Below are 11,320 nucleotides of genomic sequence, written 5' to 3'. Positions count from 1 at the left end.
TTCCCGGGAGGATGCTCAGGCTACCCAGCCTCTGCATGGCCTTGCACAGCCATGTCCTGTTCCTTGCATCAGGGCTACCTGGTCCTGCTTACTGGGGTCCAGCAAAAGCAGGAGAGGGTTGGGGGGCCATGCTAAGGAGCCAGCTAGGCCTGCTGTATGTGGGTCCTTGGCCCCAAGATCTGCATCTTTCAAAGCCATGGCCACTGCCCAGAAAGCCTCCCAAAAGTGGGGAAGAGGCTGGAGGAGCTGGACCACGGTTCTCACCAAGAGTGAGAGCTGGCTCATGTCTGTAATCCCAGCACTTTGGGAGGCTGAGGCAGGAGGATTGCTTGAGCCCAGGAACTTGAGACCAGCCTTGGCAACATAGCAAGAACCTGTCTCTACAAATAATAGAAAAATCATCTGGGCATGGTGGTGCGCCTGTAGTCCCAACTACTCAGAAGGCTGAGGTGGGAGGATCGCTTGAGTCTGGGAGGTCGAGGTTGCAGTGACCTATGATCATGCTACTGCACTCCAGCCTGGGTGACAGGGTGAGACCCTGTTAAAAAAAAAAAAAAAAGCGAGAGCTTACCTACCTGCCCCCACCCTCCAGTGTCCTTTCTTTCAGAGGGCCCTGGGATCCTGAAGTCCACCTTGCAATTTGGGATAACGGGACATTTGCTATTCAGCTGGATGGTTTTTTTGGTGACAGGGAGAATTAAGAGGTGATTCTGTTCGGTTAAAAAGGCCCAAAACTTTATTTAGTTTTCAGGGAAATATAAGATGCATGTAAACATAAACAAAATACAAAACAAAACCCAAATCTTACAGTCTAGAAGCATGCCAAGACAGCATTTTCTGCAGACCAAAGAGTCCCGTCAAAGTGATAAAGGACACCTAGAAAGTGGCAGGCCAAGGGGCTGGTCCCTTCCCCAAGGGTACTGCATTTTTGTGTTGAGATTAAAAACAAACCAACTCCACTATTAAAAATGTTAGAAACATGGAGATAGTTTAGCACCACCATTGATTCTGGAAATATTTCAGCACTCAAATTGACTGCACTGAATTTAATGTCCTTTCTCCAGTTTCTCTGCTGAGGAGGAAAGAAGGAAAACCTGGAGGAAAGGCTCCTCCTGACCCCACAGAGCCCACTAAGAGCTGGGAGGGGAATTCCATGAGGAATTCTTCAAGGTTCTGGAGCTCCAGAGACATCCACCAGTCCCCACCCAGCCATGCAGTCCACATGCTCACGCTTCAGGGATTACCGAAGTCTGCCTTGCCCGGGAGTCACTTCCTGCAGACCTCTGAGTACCTGGCCGGGAAACCCATTTCCCATCCTGTGTCTTGGATTTAAAGAAAACCTGTTGCAGATAATGAGTTGTAAATTCAAGGAGGGTGGCTGTTTTGCTGTTCTTTCTCTGCAGTAAACTCTTATGGGGAGTGTGCCTTGGTTAAAAGGCACTGCAAAATGGCAGGGTATATCCATGGATGAATGTTCATCACACCCAGTCTAATTCATACCAGGTGGCAGGCTCAGCAAACTGAACCACCACAGGTGTCAGAGATACTTGAGAATGACTGGTACCAACAGGACGACAAAGGAGGTTGCCTTCCTCCCAGATGTGCCCAATGGAGTCTGAACCCTGGTTCTAATTTGTGGAGGTGGGTCCCTACTGTATGACCCATTGTGGTCACTGATCTTTGAGCCATACAACTTGAGAGACTAGCTTTGGATTGGACAGTCAAAGGGAAGTGGGCAAAACCAGCTGAGAACCTGGGAGCTGGATGCATATATTCTGGAATCAGGGCCTGCAAGCTCAAAAATTGGTTTGTGGCTGGTGACTTCTCCTCTCTGCTAAGTAAATCAATGACCATTCATTGAGAACTGATGGGGACCCAGCGTGTGGCCCAGTTAGTGGCAGTTTTTTCCTAGCCAGCTTCTGTGGCCAAATTCGGAGGATTTTCCAACCTGCTGTGGCTGGACCCTTGGGTGTTAAATCACTAAATTCCCTTTCTACCTGCTCTCTTCTTCCTGAAACACTCAGAGCTGACTTCTTCCTTCTTTCTAATCAACAAAGACAAAACTCCAAACCCCTTTTCAGCCTTCACACAATTTTTCTTTCTAGAAGACATCCTCTTCTGGAAGCCTCCTTCCCTAATGAAGGGACAGTAGGCCCCAGCTACCCCAAACATGCACATGCTCTTCTCACCAACGTGCCTCTCACTTGCCTCTAACGTGCTCGAGCCATCCTTTTGTTCTAAATAATTCTTCCTCCCTCCCTCCCTTTTTCTCTTTCACCTCTTGAGGCTCAGCCTATTGGCCAGGATGGAACTGGGAGCAAGGCAGGGACCTTCAGTGCAGGGGACCCCATTCTCTAAGGCCACTGAGTTCTAGGACTGGAGAGGAGAGAGTGCTGATTGTCAAGGTTAAGTGCAAACTTGAGATTTTAAAAAGACAGGATTGGGGAAGGGGGATTGCATGCTAATCCCAACCTTATAGTCAGGCTGGGATCAAGGCCTTGGAAGGTAGGGCCCTCCACCCAGTCTGTAAGCACCAGTGTGCCCACCTTATGGCCTGGGGACCCAGGTTTGCAGGAGGGAAGTTAACAGTGGGGCTGTTTTTCCCCAAAGCTGTGGGTCACTGATCCTGTCTTCTTACTGGCTCTGATCATGCAGCTTGGGAACCAGAGACATGAGACTGCACCAAACAGGGCTGATGATTTAGCCAGAAACTCAGGAAGGTCTAGCAGAGCCCTCCACACACTTCCCAGGAAGTGTTCGGTCTGGCCCTGCAGTTGGGACTAAACTTATATGCACCTGCAGGTCTTGTTGGGTGCACCGTGAGCAAGTTCTCACTCCAACCACCTGACCCACCCTCTGAAACAAGGACGAAAAGGCTGGCAGCTTTTATTATAAGGGGCTTCTCATACCCATGGCATGGCTGAGGGGTGGGAGTCAGCCTGCTCGATGACACATCTGCAGGGGGTGACCTCACTGGACCAACTCAGTGTTTCTACACCCAGTGGCATCTCTTTTGCACATCTTCATTTTGGAGCCTGGGAAGACTGCCTAGGCCGCTTATGCTAGACCTGTTAATGCCAGTGTGAAATTTCCAACTAAATACTTAATAAAATAATTACAAAAAAAAAAAAAAAAAGACACATTGCACTCTCCAGCCAGAATGACGTGTGTGAATGACACACACACTTGTTGCCAGAAGCTGTGAGTCCCTTGGGACCTGCCCATTGCCAAGGACTTGTTCAATGGAGACAGCTTGCCTGGTATTTTTTTTTTTTTCTCTAACCCCATGTTATTTAGTTCAAGTGGGAAGTTACCAATACTTGCATACACAGACACGCACGCACACACACACACACACGCACACATTCTCAACACATGGCCCTCAAAAAAGTGAGGGAATCTTAATTATTTAGCAATGTGGACAGTTCTCTTCCCAGAGAGCTCTGCATTGAGATTCTCAAAGACTGAATATGTAGATGGATATACACCAAGGGAGAGACCCGCACAGGGCACAGAGATCTGTGTCTGTGCAGAAATTCACCAAAAAGGGGGTTGGAGCAGCAAGCATACAGTACTGGTGGTGGAGGGAACAAGCCACAGGGACGTCCCTGTCACCTTGAGGGGCAGAGTGCTGAGGCTCGAACCCAGAGGAAACTTCCCATTCTGTTGCTTTCTCTACCAGTGCTGAGGAAGGAGGCCAGATTGGTACCTGTTGTGGGAAGTTCTGTCTGCAGAGAAACTTGAATAGACCCCGACTCTTCCCGGAGCAGAATTTGTACGGACTGTCTGGGTGTGGAGCCCAGGCAGGGCTCACTCCTCAGGCTGAAGTCGCTGAGACGAATGGGCAGCCCAGGCTCAGCCCCAGGCCCTGCTGCAGGCTTGTGGGAATTGGTGTCTCACCAGGGTGTGCGCGGCTCAAGGTTCTTACATCCCCCCAAAAGATCTGGTGACTTCTAGGCTTCCTGCCTAGAAACTGAACTGAAGGCACCCAGTTTTAGAAAGATTCAAACATACATCAGAAGGATCACAGCCCAAACATCAGGACACTGGGGTGAGAGAGGGCTGCTGGGAGTCATTTTTAGGCCAGGTCTCGCTGAGCAGCTGGCTGCACCACAACAGAAATCAATACAAGGAACAGCTCCCGAGGGCCTGCCTCTGCTCCAGGGACTGGGGCCCAGAGGTCAAGGGCCCCATGCCTGAATCCCTTTCTTCTGGGTGGATCTGGCAGGGGCCCCTATCATCTTCCCAAGGAGGGGGGGAGAGGAGAACACTACAAGATCAAACTCCACCAACCCACCCACCTGTTCCACAGCTAGGATTCCTTCAGCACCCCGCTCCCTGCCTCTTGCTCTCTGAGCGCCACTGGTATTCCCTCCATTGTCCCCAACGAGCCCTGGCATCCATCATCTTGGTAATATTGCACTTTTCCTGTCTCTCAGATTGTTTCCATTTTTGATTGAGAATGCAAGGTATTTGGAGGGGTAGGGGAAGTGAGTAACCTTAAAGAAATAATATATTAGTTAAATACAATCACAGGAAAAATAGGGGTTATTTTATCTTTTTCCCCTTATTAAAAACAAAAACTACCAAACCAAGGTCTAAACTTAAATAGTCCTATACCTATTCTGCAAACACTAGTAATAGGAAAATAATGCCTGACTGAAATTCCCTTGTCTTTTTTCCTTAGATGATAAAAGTAGTAACATGCCTTGCTGAGGAAAGCAATGGATATAAATGCCTGTAAAATATGCTGCTCTAACATCTGAAAGTGATTAAAATGATTCTATATAATGCCTTCGTCAAGATGGAAAATCAAGGAGGAAGAAAGAGAAACCTTTGGGGCCAGGCTTGGGGTAGACGGGGCTGAGGCCTGGCAAGATAGCCCGTCTACAGTCACTGGACACAGGGGAAACCCACAGGGCATGGGGCACACCTGCTGCTCAGGGTTGCCCCTTTCCAGCTCTCTCTCGCTGCCCCCAAAGTCCCATGGCCTGGTGAGAATAGCGAGGAGGAGAGGGGCAACACAGCCAGGCCTGCTGTCACAAAGAGGGATGAGGTGGGGGGAGATGACATTTTTTCCCCTTGAAATAAGAAAAAGGTCTTGAAACGGAAAGGAAAACAAAGCACCAAATGCTGAATCTTCGGGCATTATATGAACCTCAATAATGACCTCAGAAGGGCTCATTATGGTTAAAGTTGCAGTATACAGCAATACAGTGTCATTTCACATTTTCAATCGCAACTCATGGGAAACTAGGTTTGGACACTGCGGAGATTTTGTTTTTCTTTTTCCTTTTTTAGTCCGATCTGGTTTTCTTCCAGATGGGTCAGAGCCCTAGGCCCCCTCCCTCCTCTGCCTGCTGCCGGCAGTATCCTTCAGCATCACAAAGCAGCTCAGTAGCTCAAGGGAAAGGCCCTCTCGCCCTGGCTAGGGCTAGGAGTCCAGGCACACAAGGCCTGGTACCCCCTGGCCATGCCGGAGAAGGACTGGCATGCACCCTTCTTGCTTCAAGTATTAATATTCTCTTTGGGTTTGCAGGGTTTGTGCTGTGAGTTAGGGGGTGAGGGGGCGAGGTGTGAAGACTGGGGCATGGCAATCCCTGTTCACTGCCCAAATCTACATGCTGTCACCAGATGGCAGCATTCCCCATTTTTCCTGGATGCCTGAGCAAACTCCCAGCCATCCTTGGGGCTGGATGTCACAATGTAAACATGACCACACAATAAACTATAATGGTGGTGAGGAGGAGCACGGGATTAATGTAGTGGGGCGATCTGCCACTAACTAGCTGTGGGATTTTGGAAAAGTTGTTTCCTGTCCTTGGGCCACAGTAACAGGGAGGGATGGGATAGAGACCTCTGAGGTCTCTTTCAGTCCTGCCTTTTAATGACTCCTCTATCACTTACAGCACTGGGGATCAAGGAGAGGGGGTCCTTGGGGGGCCTGGGAGAATGTGGGGGGCAGTGCAGGTGGTGGGGAAGGGCAGGAAAGGCAGGCTCTGGGGAGCACTGTGGTCCAGTCCAACTGAGATGCTCTGTGCTTGGCAGACATGCTCTGCACTCCCTCCTGGCCTGGCTGGCGCACTAGTGACTGAACTGGCTCAGTGCAGACATCTGAGGAGCGAGGCTGCAGGGCCCTCCCCCTGGAAGATAGCTACATTGAAGGTTCTTTACCTGACAGTCACTCTACTTTTAAATTTTATTTTAAATAGTCATAAATTACTTTTTTTCTCTTAATAAATATGTGCTGTTTAAAAATGAGAAAAGTATATACTGCATCTTTAAGTAATGCACTTTGTTCTCTGGGTTTTTTCCATTCTACCTTATTTAAAGTGCATTAATTAAAAAATAATGAACCACTTCTTTATCATTATTGTTCAAATAAGTACAAATAATATTAATATGAAGACACTAAACCACTACCATTAGTACTGCAATCTAGCAGATTAACTCAACATCCTGCTCTATTTAATACTGTCCAGCAGAAGAAAATAACTAATTTCAATTTTAAGCAAACTCACAAAACAAAAGGAAACAAAACAATCATCTCACCAGGCCTTCGACAAAGAACACAAGCCATTTGCTTTAGCTGCCAGGCCTCAGTGTATGGTGAGGGACAGGGGCTTAGGGTTGCCCAGGCAAGGCCTCTGGGATGGGGTGTGGTAGGGTAGGGGTGGGGGTGGGTTTTGAAGGCACTGAGACACTGGGTCCCATGCTGCCCTGCCTGGGTGGGGAGCAGGGTGAGGGAGGGCCTTTCCTCCTCTATAGAAAACACCAACCCCCAGTCCAGGGACCCTGGCAGCTGAATCGGTGGCTGTGAGGCCCGATCTGTCCGAAATCAAAGGCACATGTGGAAATCCACTCCCAGCGAAGGGGGAGTCCTTGGGGGAAGCCGGCTGGGCTTCTGGAGGGTCCCCTTTGAAATGTCAACAATTGAAAAACACAACCCAAAGGTGACAGAGGACCTACAGGGAACTTTATTCTCTCGCTTCTGTCTTCACTGGGGCACTGCCCCTCGGGAAGACCAGGTTGGCTCCTGGCACAGGGATCCTCCATCTTCTTGGGCACCTGTGGCATTGCCAGCAGGCCAGAGGGGGCGGCTGGCGGTGTTGGCTCCAGTCTGACCTAAGGGGCCAGCCGGGTCCCCCCTCTGCCCATAGTGGGGACAATGGCTGCTTCTCCACGCTTCATACGTAAGGCTTCCAGCCCTGCCCAGCTGGGGAACACACGCAGAATGGCGGTCACCCAGCAGGCTGGGAGCTGCCTTCTCTCCAAAAGTCTGGCTCCTGAACACCCTCCTCCTTCCTGGGGAGGGTTTTTGCCCCTCTGAGGTTGTGCAGGAACCAGAAGAACAGTTTCTCTGCTTCACCATGTCTGCAACCTGGGGCTTGCCTAGCCCCAAATTTTTCTGGCAGGCGCCAAGCTCCAGCACAGTCCACACAGTGGAAACCAAATGAAACGACTTTGGCTTGTGGAGGGGGAAGAATGTGAAACAAAAACAAAAGCAAAATCACCCGCCCACAAGATACAACAGAAACCCCATCCACTACCCATCCCCTTCCCATGTGAGGCCGACCACCCAGGCCCCCAAACAACCCCTAAAATAAGACGCAAACCAAAGGCCTGACATATAAGCCCCAAATCTACGAACCTCTCCCGAAACATGCAAAGGAACTGCCCACCCGGAAATACCCAAAATAGTCTGTGCAGATTAGGAAGAGAGAGACCGGTGGCTTCCCCCACCCTCTTTGTAAACTCTGGTACTGTGTCCTCCATGGGGTGCCCCGCGGAGAGCAGGCTCTCTTCTCAAGGCCAAGACAGTGACAAGTTATGAAAGATGGTCCTTGCTGGCACCTGGGAACTGCTTTTTCTTCAACAGTGACAATGGCCTGGCCCAGAAGCAGGCTTGAGCTCAGAAGACACCCCTAAGCCCCAAAGCCAGTGGTGGCTTCTAATGTACCCACCTGTGGTACGCAGTGGCAATGCCCAGGAAACCAGCACAATTCACAAATACAGCTTAGGACAATACCAGGGCTACCTGGGGTGGCAAGATGCCAGCAATCAAAACCGGGCCAAGCAGGGGCAGGACACTGGAGGCCCCCATGACCATGTCTTTTCCAGATCTGCAGCAAAGGCACAACTGGGGTCTCCCACATGGCCTGTCCCGGATGGCATGTAATCCATTGGTGAAGTCCCTACGGTGCACAGGGGATCTCAGCTTTCTTGGCCCTGGGTCCCAGGCCTGGGACTCCCTGGTCCATTCCCTTCCTTACTAAGTGTGGGCACCCCCATCCCCTACCTTCCAGCTGTGGGATGGCTTGGAGAGGGGGCATCTTTGAGGTCACCCATTCTGCAATGTTGAATGTTGTCCACCCCCCACCCCTCCCATTTTTTCCTTTCCCTTTTGTTCGTCTCACCGCTCATCCAGTGGGCGGCCAGAGAGGCACACTGAGGCTGGAAGAGCCCAGGCCCTCTGCTAGTTCTTTTTCTCAAGGTAGTTGGAAGGCACCCAGCCTTTGAAGGGCTTCACACCATCCAGGATCTGGCAGTACCACCAGCCATTAGGGTTCCTCTCCAGAACCTCCATGGACACCCCCTCCTGGAAGCCTGCTGTCTCCTCATCGCCCTCGTAGTCTGCGATAGAGACGTACACGTCTTTGAGGTTATTGTGGATGAACTGAGACTTCTCAATGGGCTTGGGGCGCACGGGGGACACAGGGATGCCGTTGCGCTGGGCGGGCAGCAGGGGTGAGTCTGAACCCTGGCTGGCGGCCCGTTCGGCCAGGCGGCCCTTGGCCTCGGCGGCAGCAGAGCGAGCAGCGCTAAAGGAGGAGTTCCGTCGGACACCTCGAAGGCCATCAGTGGCCGTGAGTGACTCATTCCTCCGCAGGGCGCAGGACAGGTTGTTGTCCTTGGGTGGCGGGGACACAAACACCGACTGGGGCCTGACCGCCACCTGCCGCACTCCGTTCCTCATCTTCACCGCTGGAGTGCCTGAGGTCTTGCTGAAGCCCCCGGGAGGTTTGGAGGGGATGGGGGGCGTGGCCTTCTTGCTCTGGTTGACGGTGTTCAGTGCTTGGACGCGCCTCTCGATCTTCTCCAGGCTGTCTGACTTGCCTTCGTTCTGCCTGCCCTTGGCGGGCACTGTGTCCAGCTCTTTGCCAGAGGGGTCAGGTTGCTCATTCTCATCCAGCACCAAATAGTGGGAAGGGGCCCAGCCCTCTAGCTCCCCAAACCTCACGTACCACCACCCGCTCTCCTGCTTCTCCAGCACCTGCACCTCCACGCCCGCAGGGAAGCTGATCTCTGAGTCCTGGACCTTCTGGTAGGCACTGCATGTCATGTACGAGGTGGCTGGCCCTTCCCCTTCCTTCTTGGTGGGACACGGGGGAATGGTGGCTGGGAGGGTGATGAGGTCGGACGAGCCTCTCCTAGACCCCTCACTGGGAGCCTCGGAGGCCGTCTGCGGGGGCAGCTCCAAATCCTCACTCTTGGAGCCCTTGAGCCCTCCACGGAGCTGGCCCGTGGGTCTCAGCTGGCGCCGTAAAGTGCTGATGTCCATCTTCTCTTGGCTCTGCGACTCTGCTCGGTTCAGGAACGGCTTGGGCCGGACCGATGGCTTGGCTCGGGCACAGGAGGTCAGCCCAGTGTTCGCATCAGCATCCTTCTTTGCCCTGACCTTGGGAGTGCCGCGGATGCCTGCGTCCGAAGCAGAGCGGGGCTTCAGGTCACCACTGGTTTTGGACAAGGAAGAGGAGGAGGAGGAAGAGGAGGAGCAGCAAGTGGTGTTGATGGTGATAGATGAGGAAAAGGAGGCTGAGGAGTGGTTCTTCCCCAGTTCTGCCTGGGCATTCTTCTCTGCTTTGAGCTTTAGGAGTGATGATGACTTGGGGGAGCCTGATTTGGGGGAGTTTTTCCTGGCCAGGGACAGCGAGGAGCTGCCTGGGGAGTCGCTGTCCCCGGAGGAGCCTCTGGCTGACAGGGTGTCCTCTGCATATGGCCGGAAGCCCTCATTCTCATAGATGGTCTCCTCTTCTAGGGCCACATCCTCTGAAGACTCACCCACCTTGAAGCGGGCCCGCTGCAGAGAAGACGCCGGCGAGGGCCGGTGGGGCTGGGCAGGCCGCCTCTCCCCTGAGGCTCTGTCCTCCACAGGCTCCTCGCTCAGCTCAGGCTCTGAGTCAAAGCCGAATGCAGGGATGTCATACTCAGGCTCCTCGTACTTGAGCTTCCGCGGGGAGTCCTGGCTCTCACTAGCCCCCGTAGGGCCCTCCTCGGCCTCCTTGGGCTTGCTGGGGGGTGCTGGTGGGGGCACCTTGGGCCGGGTCAGCGTGCTTGTGCGGCGGCTCAGGTTGGGCTTCTTGCGCTTATCGATGTATGATGCGGGGGCCCAGCCCTCCTTCTCACCGATCTGCACGTACCACCAGCCACCTGAGTTCTTATCAATGACCTGGGGGATGAGTGCAGACAAGCCAGTGAGTTGGGAGGATCTGGAACCCTATGACATCCCAAGGTAGGAGTATCATACTTTGGCTCTGGGATAAATTATCTCCATTTTACAGATAATAAACCGAGCCACTGAGTAAGTGGCCCAAGACCCAACATAGTAAATAATGCACCAGAATTCAAACCTAGGTCTCTATCATCTCATGGTTGGCGGGTTCCCGCTTGCCAAGTTCCCTCCCTGGTCCTCCACGTCTGTGCTAACAGCTGGCTGAGCTGGCCCACTCTGCCTCCCCCTAAACTGCACTGTTCCTAGTCCCTACAATCCTGCCAATAGACTAAGGACACATATGAAGAAAACACTGCCCTTCTGCTGCCCCTTCCCTCCTCATACCCTCGATGTTGCTAGGTCCTCCCTTTGAGGTCCTTGAAAGGGTCTGTAGGATCAGAAGAGAATGGGAAGACACAGATAAAGTGACCTGGGAGGTACAGGCCCGAGGCCAGAGCCTCTCTGCAGAGCCTCTCCCCAGGGTCCACCCACTGTGGCCATTTTACTGGAATCCCACTGAAATCCCGCTAGCTGAAGAGATTTCTTTGGGTTGAATGGTTTCCTGTAGGAAGGGCAGGGGGCTTTCAGTCATTTCCATGTTAGTATAAACTGGTTTAAGGAGCTTCTTCCTTAACTTTTGGAGATCAACCAATGGCCAAAAGTGTGGCTGCTGGTTGTGCTGGGGTCCATTTGGACTGGGGAACATAAAGGGCAGATAATTGGGGATTGTGGGACACTCCTGGAGGAAAAGGTCCTGGGGTGGGGAAGGGGTAGTGTGAAAACACTGGCACTATGGGAAGAGGGCCAAGGAGGGAGGGAAAGGTGAAG

General features: G+C 52.3%; 1 protein-coding gene across 5 annotated transcripts in view; it reads right to left on the bottom strand.

Annotated features, from left to right (window-relative positions):
* Window positions 1-708: 708 nt before the first annotated feature.
* The window catches only part of SH3PXD2A (SH3 and PX domains 2A), a 258,622-nt gene continuing 248,010 nt past the window's right edge, over window positions 709-11,320 (bottom strand). For all 5 annotated transcript variants that reach the window (XM_055250078.2, XM_055250094.2, XM_055250086.2 and 2 more), the window contains one exon: window positions 709-10,450. In XM_055250078.2, coding sequence (XP_055106053.2) covers window positions 8,477-10,450 — 1,974 coding nt within the window. In that variant the 3' untranslated portion in view covers window positions 709-8,476. The remainder of the gene's footprint in view (window positions 10,451-11,320) is intronic.

Source organism: Symphalangus syndactylus, chromosome 2, assembly GCF_028878055.3.
Source record: "Symphalangus syndactylus isolate Jambi chromosome 2, NHGRI_mSymSyn1-v2.1_pri, whole genome shotgun sequence".
Taxonomy (NCBI): Eukaryota; Metazoa; Chordata; class Mammalia; order Primates; family Hylobatidae; genus Symphalangus; species Symphalangus syndactylus.
This window is presented reverse-complemented; position numbering and strand designations above follow the sequence as displayed.